Consider the following 15,941-nt stretch of genomic DNA (forward strand, 5'->3'; position numbering starts at 1 on the left):
GACTGACCGCATCTCAACAGATCTTTCTTGCTTAGTTTGCCAAAAGTTACTTGTTTGCTATATACACCGACGACTTTGACCTTCATTTCTAAAGGATGTAAAATGTCAGTGAATGGGATAATAACGCGTTAATCACGGATTCAATCTTGAATATTCTTGGATTCGCAGTTCTCGCTGGTTTTCCAACGCCAGCACACGTCGTTCGTCGCAAGCTAGCTACCCTAGATTGTATTTTGAGCAAAGACAAAACAAACTTCATATGAATTCTTCCTATTTCTCATTTCGTATCTCATTCTTCTTTTGAGGACATTTCCTCTGTGTGCTTTTCAGACGTCAAATGGTCAATAACCACCATGGTCACATCTTCAAGTGGAGGACGACCGTAGACAGTCACTTCTAAAGGAGGAGGACATCATGAGTGAACACCAACTATCGAGTAACACCCACCAAGCAATCACTCACTGATTTCTGCATCTTGTTTCGTGCACAAGTGCATTGGAATACGTTGAGACAATTCATACCAAGACCATGGTGTGTCTGAGGAGGAGAGAGCCTCCATCATAAATATTTTGGCAACTTCAGGCAAGGCAGTTCCAGCAGGGACAAGTATCGATACGTTCTTCTCGTAGTCCAATACAACACCACTAGACTTCGTTTGAGATTCCATACCACCAGTACGTGTCGTTGTTGAATCACCTCGCACAAATGCGAGAGGATGAAGACCAATGTGATGTGCAGCAGCAACACCAACTACCAATCCTTCCGTAATACCCGTCCTTTCTTCTGGAACTGCTGCATGAGCAGTAACAGAAAAGGGTGATCCCTCAAAGGGTTGGTCTTCAGTTTTTGGCATACCTTCTGTTTGAGCGACCGATTTATCTTTGAGTTCGGGTTGAAAACTGGTACTACTCTCTGATGATATCTCCCCTACAGAATAAGCTTCATCTGCTTCATAAGGCTGCTCTTCATATCCCGATTTTCCTTCTGTTTCGAGCATGGAAGGTTGCTCTGTTTCTGAAGCACCTTCCACGATTGGGGATAGCTCTACTTTGGGAGCAGATTCAGTCACCATAGTCTTTGGAACCATGGCTGGACGTGAGCGAGGAAGAGGAGTAGAGACGTCTTTCTCCTTCATTCGAAAAAACAACGTAAGCATCAGTTCGAAGACGTTATTGCATCACCTGTCAACATCATTGCACCACTCACACCAACCATCACGCCTTTTTGAGGTTGTTTCATGAGTCCAATACTTGTATTTGATCCAATGGATTGTAGTGCTTCTTCAGGCACATGAAACTTTAACAGTTATTTGTGAGTGAACGGTACATGCGAAATGTTGTCGATCAAACAACCAGATGAACTTACGTTTTCAACAAAAACACCTCCAGCTTGAAGTTCCTTCTTTACAGTGCGAGCCGCAGCACCGGTGACTGGAAGAGTGTCCTCCAACTCTGCCTATGAAGCGACCGTACGATTATTAAATGTCAAATTCAGTAGGTGAGAGCTCGTGTTGATGACTGACTTGAAGATCAGTCAAGGAAGGTGTAAGAGTAGTCTCATCTTTCGTAGATCCAGCTATTTACTTCGTTGAAATGTTTTTATGTGGCATCTTTTCTGACCTTTGGTTTGAAAAAATACAAAGATTGAGAGTTCAAAATAAAGTTTGAGGTGAGAATGTGAGACTGACCTTTGAACCACTAATTTAAGCGATAATTCACGTCAAATCTGCGAATACAAAGTTCCAGTCTTCAAACTTACGTTGTATAGGTGTTGTTCTCCAGTTGTTCTTAGTTCTCGGATTCGCGAGCGAATGACGTAGATCAAGAGTAAGCGAGTGTGTTTGGATTGAGACAAGAATGTGAACTTGTCTCCTGAATATTCGAATTCGGTCCAAGCACGTCAAGATTCTGATATATATTGTGACTTCCTGAATGTCCAATTCTCAGATCCAAATGTTCCAAACATCGATACAGCAAGACCCTGTAGAAACATCAGTTAATAAGTACTCATCATAGTATATCATAAATGGATGGATTAGAATCTGCATTCGAAGCACTCTCAGCTCCCGTTGATGAGCTGTTTCAACGTGTTCAATTGGACTTTGCTCACTTTCTTCAAGATTGGACGCAATTTGGCCAAGCAGTGAGTTTCAATCCAGTTTCTAATGATTTCAACCTGCAATCTAATGCAATTAACTGTTACTGATTGCATCGACTGCCATAGATCAACTTCAAATCTCCGCTGGTCATCAGCTTGATTGCATTTCAAGTCTTGGTTTTCTCTTGGATTATCTATACACGCTCGTCGCAAACATGGACTATGAGCAATTTTCTTATCATGTGTAAGCACTCGCGCAGCTTATATTGCTCTTGCACGCAGGGGCAAGATGCAAATTCCACAATTAGATATGTTCCAACTTGTTTCGGGTTTCCTACAATTAGCTGCACTTGCCATGCTATATCAACCCTTAAATCTACTCGGGCAATCATATTGGACTGGAGACGTCAACTACTTTGACAAGACTGGAGTCTTCTTAGCAGTGTTTTACGCATCACCGATGATCTTTCACCTATTGGTGATTGTTGTTTTGCTTCTTAGACATGTATCAAGAATGCTAGTCAAAGCTAAGAAGGTGGAAACACGTAAAAGTCGCAAGAAGGTCGTCAAAAAGGATCAGTAGGCTCTTTGGATGGGTTGAGTCGCATTGCTTCGTACAGCTGTAATTATATTTGATTCAACAAGGAGCTGCATGAGCATGACAGGTTCCGATTTGTGCTCGTTTCCGTAGTTGTTGATAAGCATAACTCGAAAGGTTTTAAGTCGTGGGTTTTCGCTCCGGGTACCTTCATGTAAACAAATGCTCCACGATGGGGTTGATAAATTTTGTTCAAAAACTACAATGAGGCCTACAAAACGCTTTACATTGTTTACAATTTAAGTCAATATTTCCGGTTATCCTATACCCTTTCGCCTGGCACCCATCTTGCCAGGAGAACCTGCTATTCTCCCTTCAACTAGTCTCGGAGCACTACTAATACCACTACCGCTGGGAGCATTATCTTTCATTGCCCGCTTAGCAGTAGCGGTGGCAGCACTACAAGACTAACCTTCACGTCAGCTTCTTCAGGAAACGTAATATCCCCTGGCCAAGCAATGGGCACAGGGTATCCTCTTGGCATTATCTCATCTTCAAGCATCACTATCCGTAAGCACGTCACAGGTAGCAGAGGGTCGCGTGGCAGGTAGCAGGGTGGTATAACAGCAAGGTCCTGTCGGAGAGGGATTGTAGGACCTATTAAAGGATTGATGAAGTTTGAAGATGTTAGTATTGTATGAAGTTCATTGAGCGTAGCAAACCTTTGACGACTTGGAAGACACTTTTCAACAAAGAATAGAGTAGAGATGAAGTGGTACTGGTGACTTGCCATGCTGAGTTGACGTGGCATCCTCCCCAGCCATAGAGGAGGTCCCAAGCCTGGGCACTTGAATGCCATCTGTGCCTTTTGTCAGCACATCAGATCCTTATTGACCGCTTTCAGGTACTTGAGCACCATCAGTGTCTTTTGTAAGCGCTTCTGACGCTTCTTTCCTTTTTTAGGTACTGAAATGACATCGTTGCCTTCCGTAAGGACACCCAATGCTTCGTTCCCGTCTTCTGCTGGTTGCGAAGATAGAAAACGTCGGACCCCGCGACCGCCCGTTGCCATCATTCGAAGGCTAATAAAGAATATTCCAGTAAGTAAATCATTCGTACATTATATGCCAAACACCCAAAAACCACATTGCAAAACTGAATGAACTATGACTAGACTTGCGCGCATGTCTGTCATTGTCGTAAGGCCATTTGTTGGCTCATATGGTCATCTTTTTTGCGATTTTTTGCGGGTAAGGAACAAACTTCGCTAGGCAAACCACTTAATGGACGCAATGTAGAAAAACGGCAGAGCAAGAAGGTAAAACGCGATTCTATTGATCGAAGACTAAGGAACTGTCAATGAGCAAGGTGTTTGTAAGGTCAATAGCCGCCGCTCAGTATTCCTCGCTCCATTGATTGAATCCGAAATTTTGGGATATCCTCAATACAAAAGGATTCCAACATCTTCAACAAGTGGTGCTGTTGTGTCGTAACTTGTTGCAGATTAAAAGAAAACATCAAAACACTGATCTAATTGGTAGACATCATGTATTTAGATAATCCAAACATCCAATCATGCTGACTTTCTTATGTTTAACGCCTGCAGTCACCTATGGTCAATTGTTTCAACAGCGTCAAATTACACACAGGAACTGTTTGAAACTAACGATCGGCCTTCAGGATTTGGCTAAGCTACCCTTGGATTGAAATCTTTCGCCAGATCTTCCTTACTTAAAACACCCAGAAAGTTCTCTGGAGAGCTCAACAAACTCCCAACCCAAGGCCCTAAACCACCGCCAGCAATGAGCGTCACACGCCAACCAAACATGGTATCGTGTACTGGTTATCCATTTTGCATTCACAATTCTGAATTCCGACTGATTGTGTAATTTCGGATTCATCGTATCAACTTCCACGGCGTCAAAGTACGCACAAGATTCATTCGAGACCGTACCAAGCAGTCAAAGTTTGTTTACGTATAGAGATCTTGACTCAGGCCGTACTTTTATCAAGAATGCTTTCTCACAATGATTGCAAACATTTGTCACTCACAAGCTAGATCTATGAGAACTGAAACTAATCAAATGTATTTTCAAATTACAACTTTAATCTCAGATTAATCGTGAGCTGCTCTCGAAGTTCAGCGAGAACTTGAACTGCAGGTTTCAATCTCTCAAGAGAGAAATCAGTTTTATAGTCTTCAATAGCAGTCTTCCAACTTGGTTGTGTCTTTATTAGCTCATAGTATTGTTTGGTAGCTAGTAAGGAAATCTGCGTCAGCTACGTAAGACTTTCAACACCCGAAAGAGCAATGAGAGGTAGGTACCTTGCCCAAAACGATCTGAATGTCCAGCTTCTTCCATTTGATACAGCACTGTTCCCATACAGCATTCAACGATAGAGAAGTCATCTCCCAACACGTAATCTGTTTCAATTCCTAGTAAGTGGCCTTCGAGTTTCTCTAATGCCAAATCCATGGATTCTTGGTATCTGTTCACAATCGATTCTGGTCGAGACTTGCTTATACGGGACAGGAACATGTGCTAGCAAAGACTTGAGTGTAAGGACAAACTCCATTGGTAATTGGAAAAGACATGGCACCAACCTTTTGAACTAACGACTCCCACGTCAACTCATCCTCCGCGACACCCAAATCCTTCCGCAACTGTACAATCTCCTGCAACAAGTGCTCCCTCATGACATGGAATTTGAGCTGTTGCGTATTGTTTGATGCGACGATCGACCACGGGACTGCCGGCAACTGATAAAACAAATGAATCCATGTATCCCATCCAGTAGGAAACAGCGACGGCTGTATATCTTTACAGTAAGACATGATTGATCTGCTGTCATCCAAAACGGGACCACCAGCTTCTTCATCGTCCATTTCTTCGTCAGGGTATGCGAGTTCCATAGCCGGGACTGTCAGACGGGAGTTTACGTGAAGGTACTCTGGTGTCAGATGCTGAGCAGCTACGGAGGAATGAGTTTGAGTTGCTACTATAGTCGCGATGGAAAGTCGCCCATACACTTTGTCAAAAGATCGCATTCCCAGTACATACCATCGATATCAACGATTTCAGACTTGTAGTCCACATCACATTCAGCAAGGACTAGTCTTGCGAAACGAGAATAAAAGGAGGCTGGAGAATGATACAAGACTGATTGCCTCATGATTTTGTCCCTGAGCTGAATTGGATCGAAGGTCGGATCAGAGACAGTTCAGTCGAGGAGAGCGCAAAGTGCATTTTAAACGTACGTATTTTCAAAGTTCCAGAAGCTGAAGCCTTGGATTATGGCGTCCAATGACAAAAGTTCCAAATGAGAGATGTGTTGGCGCAACACCGAGTTTTGGTGGTTTAGCAAGGAGTAAAGCAGTACGATCTCCACAATTCTAGATTTGAAACCGAATTATTCAAGGAGAATCAGTATCAGGCTACGCTTGACAGGCTGAAAACTTGGAAAATTGCATACGGCAAATTCACCAAACAAAACTTCTGCAGTTTTACGCACTTTGACTCAGCGAGGTTCCTTGTGTACCACACTGGTATCCTTACAGATCGATGCTAATAGTCAAGGCTCTAGTGCGAACGCTCGAGGGGTTGTGACTTCCAAGTTTGTGGTTCAAGCTTGCGCAACAAGTTGAGGAACAGAACACCGAAACCGCAACTCTAGATCGAACCGCGTTTCTTACATACTAATCCTTATGGAAAATTGGTGGATATTACCGTACTTTGTTGTCGACTTGTGAGATAGATCGCTCTCGACAGAAGCACTCCAACCCTGTTTCTTCACTAAGCTTGCACCTTATGTATATTCACAAACAATCTACAGAGCAATATATGAACTGGTACGCTATATTGGCACGATGTGACATCTACAAGTAAGCACTGTTAGTCTGGGCAAATACTAACAAGTTCAGTCCAACATACCCTAGCAATCCTCGACCAGACCACTTGGTTGGAGTCAGATTCAACTCGATCTGAGTACCATCTCGATCAACAAGCAGCTGGATACTCTTGTTTTCGTTTGCCTCGGTGTACTGTGACAATGGTTGCAATCCATTGCGTAACGCATCAATAGTGAGTGTTCCAAACTTGATGATTCGGTCTCCACGTTGTAGTTTTGCAGCATATGAAGGAGAATCAGGAGCTACGGCATTCACTGTTGCGAACGCAATCACTTCATCGCCCTTCATTTCAACATCGACGCCGTTCTCGTCTGGTGCTGCATGCATGGCGATGAGGGCTTTGTCGACCCTTCCCAAGAGCTCTTTATAATCATTCCTGAGTCCTATAATAGATGGCTGGTTGGCGAGTGTGGCGGTTGTTTTTATTGATGTTTAGAAAACGTACGAATGATAATCGCCCTTGTCTGCCTGACATTATAGACATCGATATCAGCTCGAGGGTATCCATCCTTGTCGACTAGTGGCTCACTCATTCCAACATTTTGCTATATGGATATTAGAGTCAGCCTTCATTCAACACAAAAAACCACAAGAAGTCGTTACACTTGAAAGAGTTCCTTCCAGAGCAGACAATTGTCGCTCGAGATCCGTCTTCTGGGCATCTAGCTTCTTGACCGCGTCTATCGCCTCACGCTTGGTGAGAATTGGAAGTGTCATTTGACTCTCCTTTTTGGCCTGTCAAAGCAATTTGAAATTGTCAGGAAAAAAAGCTGATTCAGCAGGTTTCACACACACTTGTCTAGTAGTCCCTTACACTCTAAAGCAGGTCTGAACGGGCTTATTACAAGCGTCAGCTGGTAGCAGTTTGGTTAGAGGTACACTGGCACACTGTGATCTTAATGGGAAGCATCGGACTGAAGAAACAACAAAAACCAACTAAAGTGTCAAACCCACCTTTTTAGCCTAGTCATTGTCTTCAACATGGCTTTAAAATGGTTTACTCCTGCTGTCCAGGTCGTCATCGCTGCTAGTGTCGTAAGTCGAGCCTTGCGTAGCTCTGATCATCCATGGATTTATGATTACTCAACATCATTCCACCAAACACCAACTCTTCCTCTTACTTGGAATCAAAGGTGGCTTTCTTCTCGCTTGGAATGCGACTATCTCTTGGTGTTTTCGTAGTTCCAATGCAAAAGGTATGACCTGACAACGTGGACCAACTCACCTGTTGGACCCGTGGATTTGTTTATAACTCACCTACATGTCAGCAAAAACTGCCCGTTTCTCTTCCTCATCATCCACATTAACATTACTCGTCTAGGACTTGGGTTGGCCTAGATCTACCTTGACGCTGGCTATTGGACTCGTCAATCTCCTGTTTGGAATCTTTCAGCCGTTTGTCGCTGTCTACTCTGATCAGCATGGTGCAGCTCGAGTAGTCTTTATCTGTGGACTGTTTGCTGTCGCCAGTATAGCTGTTTGGGCTGAAGCTGCGTCTTTGGGTCAAGTCGGTTATCCTATTCTGTACAGTATACTAGCTGGAATCGGTGGTGCAGGAAACCAGTTTTCTGTTTTACTCGGTGTTGTGGGTCGAATGTACTCTGCATCGTATCAGGTCAAGACTAGAGGAGCTCTCTTTGGTATGCTTCAGTGCTGTCTCTCGATCCTTCATTGGTGAGGTCTCGAGGCTGATCGCCGTACTCAACGCTAATCTAGGTCTCATCTCTGCCATTGGTCAACTTGGACAGTTCGTTTTCGCACCAATTGCTAACGTCATGATTACCAACCTTGGCTGGCAGAACGCTGTATGGGTATTCTGTGGCTTCTCAAGCATCATTCCAATGTGCGCCTTCTTGTTACGAAGACGCGATGCTCCAGTAAAGGAAGAACCAGTTTTGGACGAAGAACAAACTGATCTTCAGCTAGAGGCCATGCAGAAACGAGATGCAGACGAAAAGGCACAATTCTTAACACCAGAACCTCAAACACTGAAGGAAGCTTTATGGTACGTTCCCACGTTTCGTCCCGATCCGATGTATATCCTGACGTCATTTTACACCACCAGGGAGGCATTCACACATCTACCATTCATCTACGTCACATTGGCGTTTACTGTCTGCGGTATAAACATTGGGTTCTTCTCTTCAAACTTGGTAGCCTTCCTCCAAGACAATGGGATAAGCTCTAGGTATTCCCTACGCTCCTATCAAGCCAAGTTCTCGCTAACTCTTCTCAACTTACCTCTGGTTAGTTTGGCGTCCTGGGCCCTCTCATTGATTGGTATTTGCTCGACAATATGCACATTTTTGGCAGGATACTTGCCTGGAAGAGTCACATGGATCAAGATCAAACCAGTTCTTGCTGCTACATACTTTATAAGATCACTTCTTATCGTAGGTTTGCCTTTTGTATCCAGCAAATCCACTTTATTCGTCCTGCCAGCCTTATTAACGACCGCAAACTGTAGCTGATTCTTATCTTGACTCCCACAACCGTGGCGTACACTGTAATATTCTCGCTTGGAATGGGATGTGTGTGGCTTACAACCGTTCCTCTGACGACAAGTATGGTGGCCAATATCCACGGAACTAAATGGTTGGGAACTCTGACAGCTGTAACATTCTTGGGTCATCAGATTGGAGCTGCTTTCTCTTCTTGGGGTGGCGGTTGGGAATATGTGTGTCTTGGTCTTGTAAATATCCTATTACAAGGACGTATACTAATCCGTGACTTCGTTGTGATGTAGGATGCCACAAAAAGCTATCCCATTATGCTATGGTTCCAATTTGGAACTGCTTTCTTTGCTGGCATCATGATAGTCCTTGCCAATGAAACGTCTCTCAGAACAAAGGCACTTGTGCCCGCATCAAAATGATTTATATACCAACACAAAACAAAAATCTTATGTGTAAAGACATACAATACCAAACAGGGTAACTAATGAGTAATAAACAGTAAAGTAACTACTTCATTTCTCGTATCATAACAGTTTGGGTTGGCAGTTTTGGACTGCTGCAACAGAACTGAGTACGCAAACTGGATTAAAGTTGTACGAAAGGAAGATGATAGTTTTATGGTGATGCAGAAACACATTCATACAACCCAAAAATACTAAAACCAATCAGCAACTAACAGTCTTTCCAGCACCCTGAGCAGTAAGCAAGAATGGGTCTGGGCCGGTTGCTATCCATTGATAGTATTTGGTGTTTCCCCCAATGTTATCAAACCCAACAGTACAGGGAACATCCTTGCCACTTAGAGTTGCAGTGCAAGAAAGCATCTTGAACTCTTGACCTAATCAATTGCAGATAGTGTCAGTACCTTTTCTTGATAGACACATACGCTCAGAAAAAACGAAAACCCCTACCAGCAGTCTCGATTCCATGGTTTGTCTTAGGATCGATTGATGAACATGGACCACCTCCAGTGAGTAGTGCTAACAAGACGATGAACATAAGTGAGAGTGAGAGAAAAAGGGAAGAAATTTGATTTCAAGTACCTCCACCACCAACGCTGCCCTTCTGAACGTCAAAAGTAAATTTTGTGCCGTCAGTCTTTGGATTTCCAATACCAAATGTTTCCTTAGCAATGGTTACAGGATGAGACCACGTGGTTATGATGGTTGATAAGTGGTCAGAAGGACGTTTGCTAAGAAATAAGTAACCAAGTGTTGGCATTCGGAATGTTTAGAATTTCATCTACCGATAAACAACATTTCAAACTTACCAGTTCACTAAGACAATTGTGCCGACTGATCGGGTTGCTTGCTGATTACCGCCATTCCAACAAAAGTAGTCATGATTCATTTGCACAATATTGACAGTGGTGTTGCCAGCGCTGCATTTGTTTTCAAGGTTTGGTGCGACGAGCGTACCAACCACCTGTTGGAAAGGAGCGCGTGAGCCAAGCAGTTCAAGAGCTTTGGACCAGGTCGTTTCAAAACTTACAGGCATGTTGGTTCCAGTGTTATCTACAGCGGTCATCGCAAAAGGTGCCGGATCAGTGCACTGTGTCTTGGGACAAGTGAGAGTTCCGCCTGGTTGTAAAAGTTGTGAAATCACGTAAGAAAAAGGTAGATGATTCGGCATGAGAGTAGTTGGAAACACGACAGAGAATTTGAAAATACTCGTACCGTATTGAGATATATCATCAGCTAGCCCACACATCATTACTGTGCCATTCATGCCTGCTGTTGGGTTCTTGCAATTGTACCAATCTTGTCCAGACTTGATTTGCTCTGTGTTGGCACAAGCAAACGAGACAACTACTCCATCGTCTCCATTAGGTTGTGAGCCTAAAGTTGCAAGGACAAAAAGTGGTGAGTGGCGGAATAACTAGAGGTTAAAGCCTTTCACACACCTTTGCTCTTCACGAGGAACGAAGTGCTGAAAGTTGCAGATCCATCAGCATTTTGGGTGCAAGAAGTATCTGTAAAGAGAATCGTATAAGAAATAAGCATTTGGTAATATTTAAAGGGGTTGTCTACATTACTCGTCACACACCTGCTGGTAATCCTCGCATGTATACGATATTGTCCTTGTAGTTGTAACCGTGACTCGAAGGAATCAGCAAGCCTAGGACCACGATGGGGATCATGTTTAGCTGAAGCATGGTACAAATATCTATAATTCTTAAGAGAGTGGATTGTTTTAGTTACAGTACGATAAGAGTAAAGGAAGGTGCAGGCTTCGTTGCGTCCAGGTTACCTTGGAAGGAAGACAATAACCAGTCCGAAGTATTAGCAGGCTACAGGTGAATCAAGTAGTTCCAGGAGGCAATGGAGGGAAAGGATGATGTTGATGTTTGGTCAGCGATATGGCCACAAATAGAAGCACATTTCGATGAAGGACGCACACCGGTCGTCGGGGTTTCAGCAAGGAGATTTTGGTAGTTTATAAATATGCATGATATGCCATATATGGCACTATCTATTCCGCAGTATGGCTCGGTTGACAGTGGTTTTGAATTTGTAGTGTCCAATGACAATTTGGTAAACGATGTTCGAAATCTTTGTGGATGGATGGACTTCCAATGAACGATCAGAAGCCCTCCCCTCCTATTGTTCATTGACTTTCAGGCGACTAATGTAACAGACAAAATTGAAACACGTTCATCACACACACTGCGTCTACACGAAGAAATCTATAAGTAGAAGGCTTTTAAACCATTGGTGCGCTTCTTCTTTTCCGAAACAATGGACTTTCATCGCAAAAGCGACAACAGATCCATTTGCAATAGTGGCGTTTGGTGTTTGCTACATTTCATGGTAATGTGGGGCTTCTACGATGGGCTATCGGTTTTGCTGAACGCCAAGACAAATGGGATCCGTTCCTAGCAAAGACACAAGGAACGCTGGAATATCGATTTACTGACCTGAACCATCTCTGGAGATACCTTGTCTCGACACAATGAAATGCACTTAAGAAGCCAAAACATCGCCGCGAGGCGCTCCTTATTAGCATCATCTATACAAATTAGCGTCACTTCCTCCCAGTTGGCTTTTGGCTGACGGTAATTTCAGCTGCCTTAGCCATATGTGAAATTAACCGTTTAGTCGGTTTTCGGTCTGCCAACATCTTCAAGTGTGCTGGTATGTCATAAATTGTTGGTGATTAACGGAATATGTCATGAAATGGATTTCTTGGGAATATATTGTGTATTGAGAGAATCCAAACATCCAATCATGTCGACTTTGGAATACTCAACGCCTGCGGTACGCTATGGCGCTGGTCAACAATCGCATATCACAAATAGCGGAAATTGACCACCAATATAATGCCGATAGAGCATGATTGAATAGTTATGAGGACTCAGAATTTCACTCCACTTCCCTGCAAACACTGTGAAAACGCTGCATGGAACTGTCAGTTCCTGACACAAGCATGAAACAGTATTACGATTCCACACTTTGCCATTTATAGAAAACATCAAAGGTCTATTGTAAACCGGAGCTAATCCGGTAGCTCTAAGAGGGGCTATTCCAATATCATTTGTCAGTTGACAAACTGTTCATTAAAACGTTTTCTGTTAAATTTGATCAAACACGATCTTACCTTACGTGTTCAGTAAGGAGTATTGTCCTACATATAGCCTATATGTCCCTTCCACGTTAACTCTTCAGCTTTCTGTTGTTTTACCTTCCTACACAATGAAGACACTTGACACGACACTAGCAGTGCCATGCCCTAAAATTGCAGGTATACGGTTCTGTTCTTGCTCCGAAGAAAAACTCCGTTTCCAAGTCCTTTTGGTTCCTGTTTTATTTGTGGGTTTTAGTTGACACACACTGTTTCGCTAGCGAAAAAAAACCCCCAACCGCGCTCTTATTGAATGGAATGCTCCCTTTCGTGTTGTCCCATAATCCGCTGCATGTTCCATTGATTTGAATTATGCCAAACTTCAGACTGAGCAGCTTGTGTAAATTTGATTCCAGTGATGTGATTCCCTTCTACCGACGCATCGTGGTGACAGTCAAGAATAATAAATAGTTGGGTGCTACCTACATAAGGCTCGATTTACGTAGCAGACCACTCTCCACACTTAAGAGCTTCGGTCTCAGGCAGCAACTCAGCGATGATGAATCCAGCTGTTGACATGAAAACTTAAGGCCCCCCCTCTGCACAAAGTCCTTTCTTTTCAATTGCCGTAAGTTGCAATTGCTCAGCACCTGCAGCTTCAGTATCCACCAATCTGGTCTTAAGCGAGAGTATTGTACGTTCAGTTCAGTCTTTTCGACCTCGCTCCCTCCCAATAGCTTCAAATCACTGGTCTCAATACTAGAGGATGATAATAACACAGCTCAGTGTCGGGACAAAAAATCCGAAAGCGGGAGGTCTGATCGAAGTCTCTCAATTTACCCATTCTGATGCAAAGTCTCACCAATTCCTCTTGGCTTCATTCAATTCCTTATAGATGGGAGTATTCTCATACATTAGCGTCTCTGACCATTTCACACACTTTCATAACTCTGCATAGAGAGTCGTTTGTTTTAAGTCTCGTTCACTTGCAATTGGAATGAGGTAATTCGTCCGCCAGTTACGATCAAAAAACCCTTCAGGAGGCACGGAGAAGGTTCCATCAAAGCGATCACTGGATCTCACGGTTCACCATCGAGATTCTGCTGCTGTAACCTGACTTGGTCAAACTCTTTTGATTGGTTCTGAACTGTGGACATACAGTTCGGTGTTTTCAAGTTGTACGATTCTAAGTTTGCCCATGTTGAGTGTCGATGCTGTAAAATGCAGAAAGTTAGGGGTCCTACAGTTCGAATATATAATGTGACAACAAAGTCGTCGTTTGACTCCCACCCAAGGATTCTTGCAATCTTAAAACTTCGCTCTCCAGAGTCGACATTTGCTCTTGATGAGAAGAATTCAGTTCTAGTACAATGGTGCTGATTTCCGTTCTCTACAAGCAAAAAAAACCGAGTTTGGGCTCTGCATCATTATGGAAGATCAACTTTCACTGCTTACAACTTCCTCCTTTTGAATCTTGATGATCTCATGTCTCTCCTTACTGATAGTACAGGTACTGATATCGATTCGTTATCTACATTTAGAGATTAACTTTCAAGTCAAGAGCAAAACAGGACACTCCTAGCTGAGTAATGGCATCATACCTCTGCGACAGATATGTCTTTCCTCATGTGTATACCTTCCACGCCTTTACCCATCTTTAGTCTCATTACTGTTAATAGTAAAGAGTGAGTTGGATTCATTGTGAAGATGTGAGCCTTTACCATTTCGACGTGAACAACATACCTTGGTTGACGCAAAAGCAATTGTATCTATATATCACACAGAGTTGGAGACTCGAAAGAAAGCAGATTTCAAGTGGGAAACATGAACTCTCTCCTGTCGTCCAAAACATGACCACTTGTTCCCTTAGCGTCACTGTTTCATCAACAGCATATTAAAGTTGGATGGCAGAGGCAGTAAGATGCGAGTCCACACGTAGCGACATGGCGTTTTAGGCCGCGTAGCTAGAGCAGATTGATTTGGTGAGAGGGGAATCACTTTTGAATAACAAATGGTCGCGATTGCAAATACCAGTTCCAAAAGGCGCATTTCCATCATCCAATTAAAAGATTACGATTGAATATCAGCTTACACTCAACGTGGTGAGATAAAATGGGCTGGAGAAGACGAGAGATGCCACAAGCGACCGACACCTTGATCGACAATTGATTTTAAGTGTTCTTCACGAATCCAGTTATCAAAAGTCTATCAAAGCGCAGATGCTCTTATAATCTCTCTAGAGAAGGTATGGGTGAAGTCTCCATAACTTGATATGTGATTTAACTTTCAACTGTCCAACCCGACAATTACAAAAACGCAAGAAAACACACCAACATACAATTCGCAACCATTAACGATGAGAACCAGAGTGTCATACCTCATAGTGTTGCTCATAACATTCATCCTGGTGATAGCATGCTCGGCCGAGAACAAAAAAGCAAGGGACGACGTTTTTGAGTTCCAGCCGCATGAGATTGAAGCCATCATAGCTGGATTGAAAGACAAAATCTTTCCACCTGAAGTAGTGGTTCCAGAGCCAGAAACTGTTGAGACCGTGTCGGCATCAGTGAGAATTGTTTGGTGCTTTGATCTAGTGAACGTCCAGTTGGACATTGGACGAATGAGACATGACGCTAATGTATATGTCTTATAGGAGCCTGCTGGAGATGAATATACTACAGCTCAGACCGAAGGCTCTCATAGCGAACTGTGAAACCCGACATTAGATATTAGCATCTGTTTGATTTGAGGCCAACCACTAGCATGTAATGTAATTTAGCACCACAAGTAGTATTGCTTCTCGTATCTATTGGAAGAACATACATTCGTTAAAGAACGGGGCTGCACTCGTCTGGTTTGAATTCTAGGGCTGGACAACCACTTTGGGTGTGTTTTGCTTCTGTTTTGGTGGTTGCATTGGCAATTTGAAGAAGGGAAGAAGGGGACAAGTTGAGTTGTTGGAATTCGGGACAGTCAGACAGTCATTGATCGTGATGAAGAACGATGATTGAAACGTAGGTGTTTGGTGACAGTCCGAGAAAGTCAGTTCTTTCGTACTAAAGTGTCGCTATCTTTCATCGTGATCATTGATTGGTACCGCATAGAGGATTAAGACGCGAAATACGCGAAATGCGTGGTTTCCATCCTTGTCCGAATGCAGCCGCTCAACTGGCATTGTCATGCTTTTGGCCTACCACGTGGATAAACATCACAAATCAACAAAGGTTGTTGTGAACAAGCGAGAGAGAGACATATAAGAACAAAAAGTCGTCCACGAGCAGGCTATTAAGCACAGGATCACATACCAGCAGTCTTTTCGAGTGTTTGTCTTACTATTCTTTCAAAAAGAGTGAGTCCCCATTTCAAACTCGGAATCTGA

The 15,941-nt window shown here is 43.2% G+C and overlaps 2 protein-coding genes across 2 annotated transcripts; both read right to left on the reverse strand.

The window, feature by feature from the left end:
* Window positions 1-4,732: 4,732 nt before the first annotated feature.
* On the reverse strand, window positions 4,733-7,262 carry SmJEL517_g00426 (uncharacterized protein; the record flags this gene model as incomplete). Its single annotated transcript, XM_031166355.1, has 7 exons — window positions 4,733-4,893; window positions 4,962-5,178; window positions 5,241-5,635; window positions 5,698-5,819; window positions 6,568-6,928; window positions 6,991-7,090; window positions 7,149-7,262. 7 exons carry the CDS (start codon window positions 7,260-7,262, stop codon window positions 4,733-4,735), a joined length of 1,470 nt encoding a protein of 489 aa, XP_031027337.1.
* Window positions 7,263-9,666: 2,404 nt separating this feature from the next.
* Window positions 9,667-11,141, reverse strand: SmJEL517_g00427 (uncharacterized protein; the record flags this gene model as incomplete). The annotated part of the gene is made up of 8 exons (XM_031166356.1): window positions 9,667-9,839; window positions 9,913-9,981; window positions 10,045-10,193; window positions 10,272-10,426; window positions 10,493-10,581; window positions 10,678-10,839; window positions 10,905-10,973; window positions 11,048-11,141. The coding sequence occupies 8 exons, from the start codon at window positions 11,139-11,141 to the stop codon at window positions 9,667-9,669; spliced, it is 960 nt and encodes a 319-aa protein (XP_031027336.1).
* Between the last annotated feature and the right edge of the window lie 4,800 nt (window positions 11,142-15,941).

Source organism: Synchytrium microbalum (genome assembly GCF_006535985.1).
Source record: "Synchytrium microbalum strain JEL517 chromosome Unknown SmJEL517_scf0002, whole genome shotgun sequence".
NCBI classification, from domain to species: Eukaryota; Fungi; Chytridiomycota; class Chytridiomycetes; order Synchytriales; family Synchytriaceae; genus Synchytrium; species Synchytrium microbalum.